A 17,459-nucleotide genomic window follows, 5' to 3' on the forward strand; every position below is an offset into this window, starting at 1 on the left:
ATCAGCACAGTACCCTGGCCAGAGAGCTCCTGAGTGAGTCCGTAGGGGGGCCCTCTAATTACTTTGCAGGGGGCCCCTTCAAGTCTTTTTACACCGCTTGGGACGCCCCTACTTAAGTGCAATTCAGAATGGGTTGCCATACCAGTTTTGCGATTTGGACATGCTTTTCTGACTTGCAAAATGTGTTTAGCACTAGCACACTAATGCTGGACATTTTGCAATCTCAAAACTGGTGATTTTGCGAATTGCAGGGATTGTGACAGAAAAATTTCTGTTTCCACCTGGGTTTAAGGTGTTTGAAGAAAATATTTGCTACTGAAATCTAATTTGCAATGTGGAGGAATTATGTGAATCTTCATTGTTCCTCAAATGCCATAAGCATCAATGTTGTCAAATGATTGCAATACCATACAAATCAATTGCCTAGCCCTTTTATCTGCAAAAAGCCATCCGAATCCAGGTGCAAAATGGCACCTGTGCCTAATCGTATTCAAAACTGACTCTTTATATGATGAAGCCACAGTGTGAATAAAATGAAATCATGCCGCTTGCATCAGTCTTTTGGAAAATTTGACTATTATTTGAATGCCTGTAGGAAAGTATTCAGCTCTTTTTATACTGGCCCAAGTGGAGTAAGAATGTTCAGATGATGTCCCACTGCACACTGCACAGGGAGACTCAAGCGTCAACTCACTAGTGATGAACGAAGAACACAACGGTGTCTTAAGCCGCTATTTATCCATTATGTACACACATATGAATGACACAGAAGTCCTTCTGGGACAGTTGGGACATTGTTGTGTATGGTTTTATCTGCTTTTTGTGATGGTTCAGAAATTGATAATGAAAAGGATGGAGTGCACCTTGGGCATGATGGTAATTCCACCAGTAATTAAGAAGTGTACACTGGTCAATTTGTCTTCGAGCAAGTTCCACGACTCAGGAGTCCAACCCACGGCTGCACATGGCCACTGGGGCACACGGTCTGTGCACATTTTCTGTTGACATCTGACCCCGGCATTTGACCGTATGCTGGATGGGTGGGGAACCAGGGTGTGGTATCCTTCACTTCCCTTACATCTCCTTGCCTCTACCTTATGTATTCTACCTCTGTTCCATCTTGGAATGTGCCTTACTCAAGGTGTTCCACCTTCTCTGGTCAGTTGCCTGCTGGTCTTTGGAGGATGAGGTCCCTAGTTTACATTCTACAATAAACTCCCTCTTTCTCATCTCTACCTGCCTGGACTTCATTTATTGGATGATACTACATTTTGGCGACGATTGGACTACACCTACGCTCAGGGACCTCAACTCACCAACACCTCGATTTTTGACATTTTCCTTGTTTTCTGAAACTTCAACATATTTGTCTGTTTCACGACAATTTCAAGCTCAAGGATCTTGAACTTTACCTTGATCCCAATCAGTCTCCTTCGGTCTGTTTGAGAGAAATGCCGGTTGATGTAGCAGCTGTCTCGGATCACACTGGCTGGGCCAAAAGATATCCTGGAGTGTTTTCCAAGGATCTGGGGTGTCTTAAAAAATACCTTCACTTGATAAAATTAAAGGAAAACTCTGTTCCCATTGTGGCGAAGGTAAGAAACGTCCCACTTCTGGTTCGTGACAAAATGAAAGCTGAGCTTGAGAAACTGAAAAACAATGGTGTAATAGAGGAGGTCGAAGGTACAGAATGGGTTTCGCCTGTAGTGATGGTCCGCAAGGCCAATGGCGAGGCAAGATTATGCATTGATATGAGGGAGTTAAACAAAGCTGTGATTGTTGACCATTATCCCCTACCGAACATTACTGAAATGCTATCGTCTTTAGGTGGGGCCACACATTTTTCCACGCTAGATCTTTCCTCTGCCTACCACCAGGTAAAACTACACCCATCTTGCCAAGACTTCACAACCTTCATCACTCCCTTTGGAACGTATAAATTTCTTAGAATGCCGTTTGGGCTCATTTCTGCGGCTTCAGTGTTTCAAAGAGTGATGGAGGGTATTTTGGATGGTCTGTGTGGTGTTAAGGTCTATCAAGATGACATATTGGTTCATGGCGTTGGTTCTAAAGAACACGATGACAGAGTGTGTGCGGTCTTACATAGGTTGCAAGAAGCGGGTCTCACACTTAGATTAGATAAATGCAAATTGGGGGTTGAGACAATTGAATATTTAGGACATCTTGTGTCAGGGTCTGGTATCAAACCTAAACCTTCGTTGGTGGAAGCCATATCCAATCTCAATTATCCCAGTAATAAAGATGAGTTAGTTAAGTTCCTTGGGATGTCAGAGTTCTATAATAAATTTGTTCCTGGTTTTGCCCAGAAGACTGAAAAGTTGAGAGTTTTACTTAGAAAAGGACAAGAATTTGTTTGGGACAAAGGTTGTTGTGAGGAGTATGATCTTATTAAGAATTGTCTCAATAATGCGCAGAATCTTGCTAGCTTTGATCCCACAAAAGATTCCTATATAATGACTGATGCCAGTTGCAAAGGTATTGGAGCTGTTCTTTTGCAGAAGGGTGAAGAAACTGACAACACCATACTCTTCATTTCAAGACCTCTAAGAGGTGCTGAGGAAAATTATTCCGTGGTGGAAAAAGAAGCTCTGGCTGTTTATTGGGCTGTTAATAAATTAAAGAAATTTGTCTGGGGCAAAAGATTTTCTGTTATCTCTGACCACAAACCTCTTAAAGAAGTTTTTGAAAAAAAGGGGATTGATTGCATATCCCACAGGATAAGAAAATGGGTTGTCGCTTTGCAGGACTTCGAATTCGGTGTGTCTTATCTACCTGGATCTAATAATATACTTGCCGATTGTTTGTCCAGGCTCACGGGCAAAGCTTCTTCTGAAGAACAACGTGATGATTTCTTCTGTTGTAATGAAGACTTGTCGAGGATATAAAAGTTTGTGTGGTCACCGAGGGTGTTATTACGGAGGACGAGTGGATCAGTGAATTGAGGTCTGATTTAGACCTTCAACAAGTCATTACGCATGTTCGTGATGGTTGGTGTCTAAAAAAGGATTGCAATGATGTTGTGAAGTGTTTCTGGACCGTGAAGGATCAGTTGTCTTTGGTTGATGGAGTGTTAATGAGATGTAGCAGACTTGTTCCTCCAACTAGTTTGAGACATAAGATTGTGGAGTATGCACACTCTAGTCATATGGGCATCGCAAAAACCAAATCTAGAGTCAGGGAAATCTATTGGTGGCCTGCCATGGACACTGAAATTGAAAGATCTGTGAGAGATTGTCCACAATGCTCAGTTAGTGATAAGATACTCAAGTGCAGAACTCAACCCATGGTAATCAGAAAACAGTCTACTGGTTCATGGATTGATGTCTCATTGGATATCTTAGGTCCCGTCAAAGTTAGCAGTCAAGACAAATATGTTATCGTGTGTGTTGACATGTTTTCAAGGTGGCCGTTTATTAAGGTGGTGAACAAGGTGGATTCCTCTTCTGTGGTTACTTTTTTGGATGAATTGTTTTCCAGTGAAGGTCTGCCTAACTCGGTGCTCACGGATAATGGTGTGCAGTTCGTCTCTGGTTTGTTTGAGAGTTTTCTTAGAGAGAGAGGGATTCTGCACAAGCGTGCCTCTGTTTATCATCCAGAGAGCAACGGTGTTGTAGAAAGGTTCATCAAGGTCCTGAAAGAAACGATGCAATTAGCTCTGGTTTCCAGCTACAATTGGGAGGAAGCTATTAAAAAGAAAGTATGTGAGTATAGATTCACCACACATTCCTCTACTGGTGTGTCACCTTTCGTCTTGTTCAAGGGAAGGTCTCCTTGCACTCCTCTCAAGCCTTCTTGGGTTGGTACGAAGATTGGGGTTAATGACACTTTGAGCGCTGACTGGAAAGAGAAGGAGTTGGGTAAGGCAGCTAAAAGGAAGATTGAGTATGACATAAGAAAAGCTGCTAAAAAAACCGTGGTGAGAGTGGGAGATGTGGTAAGGATTAAATTGCCAGAAAGAAAGTTTGGTGTTTCAAAATTCAGCCAACCAATCAAAGTTATAAAACTTCTAGGTAATGCAGTTAAGACACAGGATCACAAGGTGTGGAACCTCAGCAGAATAGCTGTGTGTCGCGCCAAGAATATGGAAGACAATGTTGTGTGTCATTCTCCTGTACCCTCAACCTTTGTTCCTGTTAGAAGATCTACAAGGAAGAGTTTTGTTCCTTCTCGTTTTATTGACTGAGTTCTTGCTCACTTGTTACTGCAAATGTAACTGTTTTGCTTCACATTTTCTTCCCTAAATGCTCACCACATCCTCCACTTACCTTTTGTGTTTTATTGATAAGAGGGAGGTCTTGTGGTATCCTTCACTTCCCTTGCATCTCCTTGCCTCTACCTTATGTATTCTACCTCTGTTCCATCTTGGAATGTGCCTTACTCAAGGTGTTCCACCTTCTCTGGTCAGTTGCCTGCTGGTCTTTGGAGGATGAGGTCCCTAGTTTACATTCTACAATAAACTCCCTCTTTCTCATCTCTACCTGCCTGGACTTCATTTATTGGATGATACTACACAGGGGTTGCATCCTGCCTGGCAGTGCTTCCTACTCTCCTCAGGAGGTCAACGTCATTGGTGGGTTGTGGGCATCTATCCCTGTGGGGAGCCTATGGCCATACTCAGCAAGGGTGGCCTGTAGGTCCTGGACTCCATCAAGGTCCTGTGCACCAACCTCTACATACGTCCAACCCTAACGGTGCACAGCTTTTGGTTTGGCCAGGCCCTATGCCCTAGCTTCCACAGGCACCAGGTCAACGCTGCACATGCATGAAAATGACCATTAACTACCAAGAGTGATGTACAACATATTTTTTTTAAAGTTTTGACCAAATTTGTCGAACAGTGCCCAAGTTATTATGAAAACAAAAATGCTTTACTTACAGCTTACAGAACCGCTAACCTATTAATAACTAGACTGGCACAATTGCTGCCTGTGTAATATATATGTGTGTGTGTGTGTGTGTGTGTGTGTGTGTGTGTATGTATATATATATATATATATATATATATATATATATATATATATATATATATATCACATTTAAATGAATGAATGCCTCGCTCCTGAGTGTCCACCCAAACTTGTGACATTCGTCATATTATTACATTTAGACCAGTGGTAAACAGCTGCAGGTGGATTTTCCCTCACTATCCCAAAGCAATTGTGCGGTTTCCTATGCTGCAGATTTCTCTAGGAAACAAGCGAGGCTTAAACAAAAGGCCGTGTTCATTTCTAAATTTAAAAAATCATGTAATCCTTCAACCCACCGAGTTACCTTTCATCTTCTCATTTTTTCTAATTTATCGTACCAGCTCCGGCAAACGGCAGTAATAAAGCGTCACATTAAGGCGTTCATATCCATTACAGTTCTGGTCGATGTGCCTTTAATAGCACTGAAAGGGCTCCACAAAGAAGCGCTATTAGGCTGTTCTCCAATCTGGGTGTTTGATCTCGCTCAAGACATCAAAAGCTAGGAGGGGGAAAAACATGAAGGCTGGTTCTTTTGAATGTCAAGCGGGCATAAGGTTTTTGAGCTTGCCAAGTGTTAATTGGTGTCTGTCCTGAGCCCTGGTACAAATGAGATTCCTCGCCAATTAGCCCGCAGACACGAGCCTCTGCTCCTTGACAAAGTGAAACAATATGTTAGACAGGGCGAGGGAGCGCTTACGCCGCCAGCGCACACTGGATCCCCTCACGTCACCCTGCGCGCCGGCTTTTATAACGCACGCACGCTGTGACGTGCGCTGGCCCCGCGCGCCGAACATCTGAGCCCATGGCGTTATCAGTTGGGGCCTGCGTGACTTCAAGCCGCGACGCCATCTCAACATGGGAAAAGGGGAAGTTAAAGAGGTTCATTTTTTCAATTAATTTAGGCTCAGGGAATAATTTGTAGGGTGCTTGTGTTGAGGGATTGTTGCTTAAGGGCAAATGAACTGTTGTTGATATAGAGCGGAACAGGGGTTAATTTGTAAAAAAAACATAAGCGCTATGTCTCTCATCAGGAGGCAGCTTGCACCAGCCTGGTTACCACCGCCTAAAACAGAACCAACTACTACCTGTGAAAGTGGGGAGAGGATGTGGGGCAATGGCCAGAGCTGCCGTCTTCAGAGCTGGGAAACCAGCTCAACATCCTGGAGAAATCTCTTAATCTCCCCGTGCCTAACATAGAGGAATATGTCCTTAACTGGTGCGCATGAAAAGCGCCGATGCTGAGCACCGCTGGCTCGAACCAAGCACTGAAGCGGAATGGGAATCTTTTAATAGTCTTCAGAGGGGGAATAGGGGATGTGTTCGGAAGGTTCTGAGTAAAGCAAGGAAGGAAGATGCTGTATGCCGAGAATAAGTGGAGAACAATTGGCCATTATTTTAGGGATAACAAGTGTCATCTTTAAAAGACACAAGTAGGCATATGTTTATGCATAGTCTGAGGCAGTTGGTGTAAAACGGTCATTATAAACACTGTAATGGTAATGAGTGCATAGCTGTTGCAAGGCAGCTGGGTGGAATTTACGCCCACTTCACATTATGCCAATTCCATCAGTACTATTCCACTCATGCATGTGCTCCTCACGGCAAATTGTAACCATATTCCTCATGCCACTATGCCTTGTTGAGGCACTCTTTTACTCACCCCCTTGTGCTGCAATGCCCATCTGCCATGCCTTCTCCCCTCTAAGGTCAAAGAGCATGGCAAGGATGCCTAGGATGAGCAAGGAAAATGGGTTCCCTGGTATCTGCTGAGTAATCGAAGACATCCAAAGCTGGACTGAAATATGTCTCTTAGACCACTGGGACGCGGTACCACAGCTTCTACTAAACTAATGACAGCTACACCCCTATCAGTTTCCCATACCGCTTTCCTACCAATCAGTTTAATTTAATTTAATTTTGCCATTTAAAAAGCGTGAACGAATACCCACAGGCGTCTCGGCGCTAGACAATTCACATAATTGCACCTAGATGTTAATGGCTCCAGAAGGTTATTAATAGGTATTACTGATTAAAAAGCCAGGTCTTCAATCTCTTGCGAAACTGCAGGAGTGAGGAGCTTAACCTGATGTTTTGAGGCAAGGTGTTCCATAATTTGGGTGCCGCGACTAAAAAGCGGCGGTCACCCCAGGAAACTGTTTTAGAACGTGGGACCACTAGTTGGTTAAGAGTGGTGGATCGAAGCTGTCTGGCAGGTTTATAGGGTATCAGCTGATCCTTAAGAAAATGCGGTCCTTGATCGTTAAGTGCCTTGTACACTATACAAAGTGATTTAAACTTGATCCGATTCCGGATCGTCAGCCAGTGATATTAGCACTATGCTAGATTGATTACCTGCCATGCCGCACTTCCCTTCCTACTCTCTATCCCATCACGGCTGCAATGCCCAACTCACCTGCCCGGTCTTTTGGTCTAATGGTGTCAGACTGACCAGTGTTGGGCCTAAGGTCCTGAGATTTCAATGCCTTAATGAGGTGGGTCAATTAATCTTCGATCTCTGATGGGTTAAAAACCTACTCTTCACAACTTACAACAAACAACTTAAAGCAATATTGTGTAAAGGGAGGCATTTGTATAATATTAATTGAATTCACTCAACTGTAAAAACATATAGGTAAAGTGGTCCAATGAAATCTCTTTCTAAGCCTGTGAGCAGATACTTCATGTCCTTACCACATGTGTCTTGGCACATGTATGCTAGCTAAGCAGCTGAATGATGAGAACACTGACTTTAACACATCCTTGTTACAGTCTCACAAATACATAAAACCACTATCAGTGATTGTAGGACAGCCTGAGGAAATTTTAGTTATAGATTCCCCTAAGAAAAAAAACCCAGAAATGGCTCCCTTGAGTTATCAAGGTTGAGTCGCCCAGATACTGCTGTGTATCTGTGCGAGGACTCGAGGATGAAGCATACCAGTAAAAAAAACACAATGGACGGGATTCCGTTTAAAAACCATAAGGGATGCCTAGGTAGGTTAAAGTCAGTATGTATGCCCCCTTAACTGTGTTCACTCCCTAAGGTGCGTTCACTCCCTTTGGGAATCAATATTTTTTATTAACGGAAGGCATAGTTGATAGACACAGCTTCCTGCCTACATCATCAATCCAGCAGAGCGTTTAAATAGTACATGACACAGCGAGTATAGCCAACAACTCGGAGGCAGGCCCCGTAGTGAGCAGGACTGGTTCTGAATAGTAGAACAACTTCCTGAGTTTTAAACAACAGGTAAAACCTCACCTGTCAACAGTGCAGATGAAAGAACAAAACACACAAGAGAACCCCTCCCGCAACCACCCTCTCTGCACAAGCCATCATCCTCTTACAGAAAAAAGGAAAAAAAAAATACAAGGCCAAGTTACAATCAAAATTACAAGGAATGCTATAGTGAGCGTTCTGCCTAGTTCGAGGCCGTTGACTCCTGATCCAGCGGTATTAACTGAAGAATTTGCAAGTATTTGGGACAAGTAACTTCTCTCATATCTCGTTCACTCCCTTTGATGCGTTGACTTTAAACATTAGAAGTTGAGTGAACCCACGAGTAAGCTTTTGTCTCCTTCCTAGTAATTGAGATGAACAATGAGAAAGTCAAGAGTGTCAGTAAGAACTAGGACAGGCCAAAGTTTTCCAAGAGATGTGGTGAAATGTCGCAAGAGGGCAAGCTGGGTGTGTCGTAAAAGAAAAGCAGGTAAACAGATAATTTGTGGGAGATTATAATCTCCGTAACACATGCTATACCTAGTTTTTACACGTGCATTGTGATGTGGGAACACACCTGCCATATGAAATTGAGAACAAAATATTACAAGCAAACACTGATGTGGTGCTACATACAGGTGTTGCACTGCCAATGCTGTGGTTCACTCCTCCCTTTTGTAAACTCACCATGGGAGGAGAAAGTCTGTCAAAAGAGGGAAGCGGTGTTGCTAGAGAGGCTGCTCATAATGGTGGTGCATACTTTGAGCAGGCCGAGGAAGAGCACAGCGGCATCATAGGGACTGAGGATAAAGAGATCGCACACAGTAGGCCAACAACTATTGTGAAGGACATGCCATGTTTGGCAGGCACACTACCTCTTCCAAGCAGACCTGTCATGCTCCAATGCAACTCTGACAACACCTCATCTGACACCAAATCATGCTATCCATCTTCAGAAAAGCATTGCCTTTTCTGTTGATCAAATCCCCCGGTCTCTTCTACCTCCCATCCCATTCAAGGGAATGGTAGCCCTCTGCTGCACAATCCCATTTGCAAGGACCAATATTATGAATGTGCTTTTAACGCTTCTATTTGCCATGATGCAAGGTTCATTGCTGGGCAGAGTGCTTTGTGGAGGCTTCTGCAAGGTCTTTATATTTTTTCAAAATATAATTAATTATGGCCCCACTTCTTGATGATTTGGGGGAGGCCTAGATCTCATACATGCTCTACACAACAATACAATTCAGTGGATAGTCTAAGTCTCCATATCAACGTTGACTCTTAGATATACCTCTTTATTTATAAGATCAGCATCTATACAAACAGTTCTAAAAGATCTTTGACATTTTCTTCAGGAATCAGCCTCTTGAATGTCCTTCAATTGGTCAGATTTTAATAAACCACTTTGGTAAATCTCCTCAGGGCAGGAGCCCAGTTATATCTGTTTAACTTGGTTCCCCAGATTCATCCCTCAAGATGAAACCCACTCTCAAGTGCACCCCTGAAATATTCATGCACAGTGGTCAATCAACGGGGATCTTTAAGTGCGCAAGTTTATCCAGCACTTAAAGCAGCTGCTGAGCTACCCGTTCGGAGATAACAGTGCAGGTCTAGTGCTGGATTGAAATTCCTTTGCCAGCAGCCTACCCACCCTAAAGACAGGGTGTCCCAATGATGAAGGTGCAGACGCCTACTAATTCAAGAGCTTGAAACACAAAGGGAAGTCACCAATCTTGTTGTCAGGTAGAAAAGACTTCTCTACAAACCACTTTGAAATTATACGTTGATTAAAGTCAGAACCATCCATTTGCACTTGCAGGTTATTGGTATTCCCACCGAGGTGAGAAGGCCAGCTGTGCCCTTTATTTGGCAGCCGACACTGGTGAGTGGTTGTGAAAGACATGACAATGAAAACGTTTAACTACCAATCATTATTAAACACTGGCAGAACCCCCTCACCGCAATATTACAATCAAACAGTAAGCGAACTGTGCAGATTCTGGTACTGATGTAAAAAAATCCCCTACAAACCAACTCCTCATTGGTTACTTTGGCATGCACAGGTGATGTGATAAAAATAATATCATCAGATAGAGGCAAATCAATTTTCCCACCAGTCAGATATCAAGATGGACTCCCGCCGGGCTTTAATTTCAAATAAATTACAGAGATATGTTGTGTCAGAAGATGGATTAATCTGTCCTGAATTCAAGCTCTGGAAGTTTTTTTATCAGATTTCCCCAATGCACGCCTTTTCTCAGTGATACATTAATTTGTGTGTGATTACATCCCGGTGGGATTTTTAATACATTGGATGAACCATCCAAGCTGTGCTAGCCACCATTGCTTTATTACTTTTTAAAGATAACAGAAGGGACGTCTACACTTCCTAAATCCAAATCAATGTGAAAAACACAGCCAACATAAGATCTCTGTGTTCCGATTTGTCGAAAGGCGGGAGGAATGAAATAGCCAACCAAACCTGGCCGTCGCTCTGCCCTGCAGCACACTCTAATTGACTTTGAAGCCATTAATCAGTTCCCAATCAATCTATCTTGCTATATGGAAGGTCGGCGGTTAGGGCTGCATTACCGCACATCCATCATGCCATAGTCTGATTCACTGCACCATTAGCCGCAGATTAGGCTCTGTTAGGATAAAGAGGAGCCCGTTGCTGCTAGAAGCCAGCTCTTGCCACTCACCTCAGCCACGGGGACTCCTTCCGGCGGCCGACACTGCAGCAGGACTTCCTGTTCCAGAGACACTTCCTTCCCCAGGGGCTCCTGCTCAAAGGTCTTCCGTAAATCTAGAAACAGGTCATTAGAAGCAAGCACGTTTTAGTTTTCTTTAAATCGTTTAGTTGCCCTCTTTTAACTTTTGTCAAGATTTTTTTTAAAACATTGATTTGCACACACACACACAGGCAATACCAGATGCAGCTTCTGATGTGCAAACCTCCGGGCGCAAAGATACTGGTTACCATCCCAGGGTTACTTTTGTATTGAATCAGATATAATCATCTGTCACAGCACAACATGGAGTTTCAGCGGGATTCACAGAATGCTTTCCTATCAATATGAAAGAGAATCCTACTAAAAGAGCTGGGAATGCTTGCCTGTGACTGCCGCCATTTGCCTAGCTCTGCATTCCAAATAGCAGAATACAAACTCATTTTTTGAATGAATCACACTTTTTCTAATTCAGTACTCTATAACTGCTAGAACCCGCGTCTGGTTTGCTTTCTGACTACCATGGTAATTCAGAAATCATATTGATAAGCAGAGCCTGCAATCCAACTTGTCTCCAGACCTGAATCCCCTTTTGCACACTTCACCTTTTTTCTTGTTTGAATGTATATGTTCTGGGACCTCTACTGAATGGTATAATATTAGGTTTGTCTTTTACTGCCAACAGATTTTGTGTGGTTTTTTTTTTGTAATATATTTTTAAGGTAAGTGGAAGGTACATGCAGTTTTTGGACCTTACACACCAAATCATTACAAATAGGTCTATTGGAGGAATTTGGCATGCAAAGTAAAACTTCTGAATTAGACATTAACATGGTACATAATCACATTTCTACTAATAGTTTAATATCCACAATTTGGTGAGTGGTGGTAAGACGGAGGGATGTGCATGATTTTTTGAGGCTCACTTCAAAGATTTTGAAATGCTGCCACTAACAGTCCAGGACTCACGTAAAGATTTGCAAGGGTTCCACAACCTGAGTAAGACTCAGCATATCCAGCTGGCCTCCTTCCAAATAACACTTATTTTTGAACTTTTAAACATTTTTTATTATTAATGTGTATTTTTGTCAAATGCCTTCATGGGTCCTAGGATGAGGCTGTCCGCACTAATTGAAATGATAAGATGGTTTGCTAATCAGGACCTAATTTCCATGAAGCTACCAGCGCTGTGCCAAAAACCTACCCGATGACTGGCCAGTGGACCCCCTAGGCCCGATAAAGCTCACCCACAGTTCACATGGATAACTGACTCCCTTACATCTGAAGAAAGGAGAAAGGCTAGCACATACATTGAAATACCTAGGGCAATAACACACAAAAGCAAAAAAAAACAATTTTCAGCAGAAAATACATTCTAGAAGTGTGCCTAACATGCCTGACAATATACACTGGCTGGTAGAAACATGGAAGAACACCTCCAAAGGACCTTTAGACATTGCGTGCAGCTGCCATTCAAAGGGTGGCAGAAACACAGTAAAAGCAATTGTGAAGGGGATCCGGCCAAGTGGGTCTTAGCGATTTACAAGTATGGCGCATATTGCCTGACGGGATGCGTGATTTCCAAAGACAGTATGAGTGTTTGGCACGACTCAACCATCAGCTGCCATACTTCAGTGCTTAATTTGAGCCAGTGGTTTTCGGTGCTCGGCACCGGCACTTAATTGGCAACACCAATGCTTATGACAGTCTGCCACATAATGGCGCTGTCTGATTAATTTAGAGATGAGCACAACAACAGTTATATTTTAATTCAATATACATTAAAAATGGATAATACCTCCCATCCAAGCCATTCTTATAGCTTTGGGGGCCTGGAATAGTCTGAATTGTCAAACTTGTAGGGAGTGATGGTTAGTACTTGAGTTGGTGGTAAAATTGGCAGCTTTGGAAGGGGCAATGGGTGGTGCAAGCTGAAATGGCCTCCTGACGAAGGCCCTGGCACTTATTTTTTCTACAAATTAAGCACTGGTTTAAGGTAGCTTTTTGCAAAGTCCGCGTGGCACTGATGCATGTTATTTAAACCTGCACCTACGGATTAGCTACTATGTTATAAATGTACGCAAGAAAGTTCACACAAAACCACTGAGAAGGTGCCACATATACACCTACAAACATTAACAGAAAGATTAACTGTGGTGCTGTCTCTAAGAGAACCGCAAGATATTTACTTTTTAATAAGTATTTATTGAGAAGTATGTTGCCCTTGCTGTCCCGACCAACAAAGGATACATTCAAATGTTAGCTTTAGGGGTGGTTACAAAGAAGTACAGTGATCCGGGAACGTTTGAGGAGCAAGACACCAACAAGGCGAAATGTCTCTGATTATATGGAGCAACGAGCACGGCTGCTCTCTTAATAATGCTGTTTTACTTTACTGTAAACAGCCTCATTTAGGGATAAAGCATATGCTTCACAGCAACAGTGGCTATCAGCCAGAGTAAGGCAAGGGTTTATGCTAATCTCATGGTGTGATATGTTCAGAAAACATTCGGTCTGTTTTCCGAAGGTATTAGCAGCTACCACTAGCAGAGGGACATGCTGCACACCTTCTCAAGTGGGCTTGTCACTTGCAGCAGTGCCCGCCTCCACGTGTCGCTCAAATACATTGAGTATTCTCTTGCCCAGGTCATAATCCCCACTCACCCGTGTCTCACTTCACTGGCCACGTCCATGAGACAGCGGCCACACATATTAGAACTGAGATTAGATCACCGGGCTGTCGTCATCTGTCAAATCTCACTTCTGGTGGCCCTTCAAATTTGACGGACAGGGCTAATGTCACTGGCACTCCTTCTACAGCGGCAAATTACGAAATGCACTGAACTCTACAGACCCTAAAATTCAATCACCGCTGAACTCGAAAATAAAATGATAACCTCATTTTTTCCCTAAGCTTTAAATGTGGTTTCTGAGCAAAAAGGTGCAATCCCAATACTACGGAATTCGTTGCAGACATTTAGGATCCGAACATTAGTCCAGCCACCCTGCCCCCACCCATAACATATGTTTTGTCTTTGATAGTGCATTTAATTTGTCATTTAGGGTGGGCGTCACTTTTCGGATATCCTTTGTCATTGCTGAGCAATGGGCTTTGCGGCAGGCCACATTGCCCTACAGACAGATCCTAATGCAAGGTTGACTAATGAATAAGTACCTAAAGGGGACACTTGTCAGACAGAAATTAGATGTAAACCTGGAGGAGCGCGGAGAACAATTCTGCATTACTGTCACAGAAAGATGAATTTGTGACCTTGATGGACCTTAGGGAATCTTCCATGCTCTTAAGCAGTGCTGTCTCCAGGAACTGTGGCAAGAACATTGCTGCAGAAAACCAGCAAATCAAAGCCTTTACAAAATCAAAGCCTAGCCGCTTCCAGCGGCTCAGCTCCAATCAGATGTAGAAAGAACTAAAAACGCAAAGTCAATTTTAATGCGAACGATACCACAGGAGACCCCTTGCTCTACCACGTGTGCTTGAGGGAAGAAAAGGCGTGTGAAACTGTATATATATTCTGTCGACACTTCCAAGTAGCGCACTCCCAACTGCAAGGCGCAAATCATTTTGATCACCTGGTAATCTGGAGAAGCTTACTACCACAACACCCCCCTGTCATCAGTCTTGTGTTATGAACAATGAAGAGTCCGCCTTTTGAAAGCAGGTCTCAGTGGATGCAGGCAGGAGAGACATTAATAGGGTGCTGGAGATCACAGAGCAGCCAATCAAAGGAGGAAACACATGTTTTCAATTGTATTTACATGAGATCAATACACTTGTGTTGTTCTTGCATTCCACAATAGATAGATCTACAGCTGGTGGCAGATAAAATGGAAATTATGATTGTGGTGTATGGTTATAGGCACATGATGAGCCAGGGAATATGGAATCTCTGCTGTGTAATGGGATTGGAGCTCTTTCTGTGTGAAGGAAACACTTTCTTTCATCTGAATTTGAATAAGTAGTCCCAGATCTTTCTTGTGCCCCTTTGGTGATCTTTTTGCCCCCACCCACACAGTACTCAGAGGTATTATAATCTTGGAACCTAAAGTCATTGGTTCTCACTAGCTTATTGTTGATTGCATGAACTATGGGGACCAACGCCTTGGGCAGCTTCTCTTTCGAATGTTCAGAACATAGCTGCTTAAATGCTGGGAAATTACACTTATTCCATGCATATGACCCTATGGGGCATATTTACAAGAACTGACGCATTGGCATCCATGTCTTGCACCTGGAGCAAATGCCTTAATGATGGTATGGGTGTGCTGCATTTACAATACAGTGCTCCATGTCGCAAGGATTCATGGATCCGTCAGAAATTCTGATGCATCTTTTGACACTAAGGTGATGTATTGCTGGAAATGGTCGTAAGACGGATGCAACTCCAGCAATGCTTCAGAACACGGAGGCGAGTCCCATGTTAAAAGCCCTGCATCAATCCTTTTGCCTGGTTTGAGAAAGCGTAGGCGTTTTGATACAGTCAAGTCGTAGAGTGACACAGTAAAAAGATGTAAATTTCACTGCATCAGTTCTACGTGGCTTTTAACGTGGGAACACCTACCTTGTGAACATTATACCTGGTGCAGGTATAATGTGACACAGACTGCTACAAACTGGCGCATTTGGCCCAATGCGTCCATTTGTAAATATGGATCAGTGTGGAGCACTGATGGTGCCACCTCTGTGTAAAAAAAATAATTATGCTGCGGCAGTGCTAGCTCCTTGTAAATATGCTCCTATGTGTCTTGCTGCAAATTAAACCTAGGCTAGGTGCTTGATAGTTAGCTTGGTATCTGTACCCATGATTGCTCCTGGGAGAATGGGGTGTGTGGAGAGTATACAATATTCACTCCATTTTCCGGTGCAGGGCCTTGGTGACCTAACATTTGAGTTTACAATGGGGTGCTGGGCGAGATGCAAGTAAGAATGGGAAATATTTGTAAGGCTCTGCCAGGAAGAATAGACAACATGTCACAATTGCATTTCTATCCATAGGACGCCCACGTGTTTGCATATAACACGTCTCATCACAACCACAACACCATCTGATCCAGCAGTGTTTATCAGTATGTTTGAAGTTTCAAGCATGAAACAAATGTGGATGTGAGGCATATAAAATGTACCTCAATTTATGTGGCAAATATGATCAGGCTGCCCAACGCCAAGCACTCTAAAGTCCATGCAAAACGTATGTCTACTACTTTCAATCAAACGATATACATTTTATTTTATTTTTTAAATGTTAGCAGGAAAAAAAGTGAAATAATTAAACTATGCTTTTAAATTCCATCTATCTGTCGACAGTGACTGAGGTCATTCCGTTTGCTACAAACTACCACTGCCCTAAATAGGTTCAGTCATTCTATGTACACTTTTTACCACATGCTTGGGTGAACATCAGTAACATTCTCTTTACGAAAGGAGTCTCTGTTATTCTTTCCTCCCATCTTGAGCACCCTACTGCGGTACGCCACTTATCACACACCACTTAGATACACATGTAAAGCACTGCATCTCATCAGTTCTCTCGCTGCGGAAGGAAGCAACTACTAAAGGCGTTCCACTGGGACTCATTTATTGCAATCTCACTCACAGGAGTGGTCACAGGAACAATAAACAAAATAGGCCTTACTTCCTGCGCAGGAGTGTTTTTGCCGCCAAAACATTCAGGAGAAGGGTCAAGGCCTGGAGATGCCTTCAGCTATTGACAGCTGGTCTTGACCTATGTTCGGCTTTATCTGTACCCAAGGTTTTGTCCTTGGTGGAATTAATGGGAAACACGTTTTCAACGTGACCCGAAGGCCTCATTACATCACATGCAAACCACAATACTTGTTTATCACACGCGCTCTCGCGTACAGACAGAGGGGCCGGCACTTGCTGAGGAGAAGCGCATCTCCAGGCACTTTGCTGCTGAGGTGGGCTCAGAAAACAGATCTGGGTGCTGCATAAATAGCTGGTGTTTGACATAAGCGACTGAACAACATGTGATAGTGATAAACTGTTTATTGATTGACTTCCATGTGCTCATTAGAGCCTGCTTGAATACCTCCAAATATGTCATTCTAATGAGGCTACTACAACGATAAAGGTTAATTTAAAAAGCTAAGGCCTCATTTACGAGCCCCTAGTGGCACTTTTGCACCACTGGAGCGTCACTTTTTTGACACTCTGTTGGTGCAATGTGCCGCAGCATAGTTAAAAGGTGACTCAAAGCCACTTAACATGGCTTATCATGGCCTTGTAGATATGTGCTCCTTTCACGCAGAACACTGTGTTAAAGAGGAGTTCCACGGGTGTTGCTTTGGGTGTTCCCACGCAACACCCAAGAAATCTGAAGCATTCCCATATTTACGAGGAATGGTGCAACGAGGAGAATGACTTTAATTTCTCCTCGTTTTTTCCTCTTTCTATGCGTGCAACAGAGGAAAATGCCATCAATGATCGTTTATGTGCCAGAAGGTGTCCCTTCATGCACAAAAACAATCATCCCTTCAGCA

At 43.1% G+C, this 17,459-nt stretch overlaps 1 protein-coding gene across 3 annotated transcripts in view; it reads right to left on the reverse strand.

Annotated features, from left to right (window-relative positions):
* The window catches only part of UNC5C (unc-5 netrin receptor C), a 458,529-nt gene that overhangs the window by 170,496 nt on the left and 270,574 nt on the right, over nt 1–17,459 (reverse strand). For all 3 annotated transcript variants that reach the window (XM_086961949.1, XM_086961951.1, XM_086961950.1), the window contains exon 4: nt 10,914–11,017. In XM_086961949.1, the coding sequence (XP_086818075.1) occupies nt 10,914–11,017 (104 nt within the window). The remainder of the gene's footprint in view (nt 1–10,913; nt 11,018–17,459) is intronic.

Source organism: Lissotriton vulgaris, chromosome 3_1 (assembly GCF_964263255.1).
Source record: "Lissotriton vulgaris chromosome 3_1, aLisVul1.2, whole genome shotgun sequence".
NCBI classification, from domain to species: Eukaryota; Metazoa; Chordata; class Amphibia; order Caudata; family Salamandridae; genus Lissotriton; species Lissotriton vulgaris.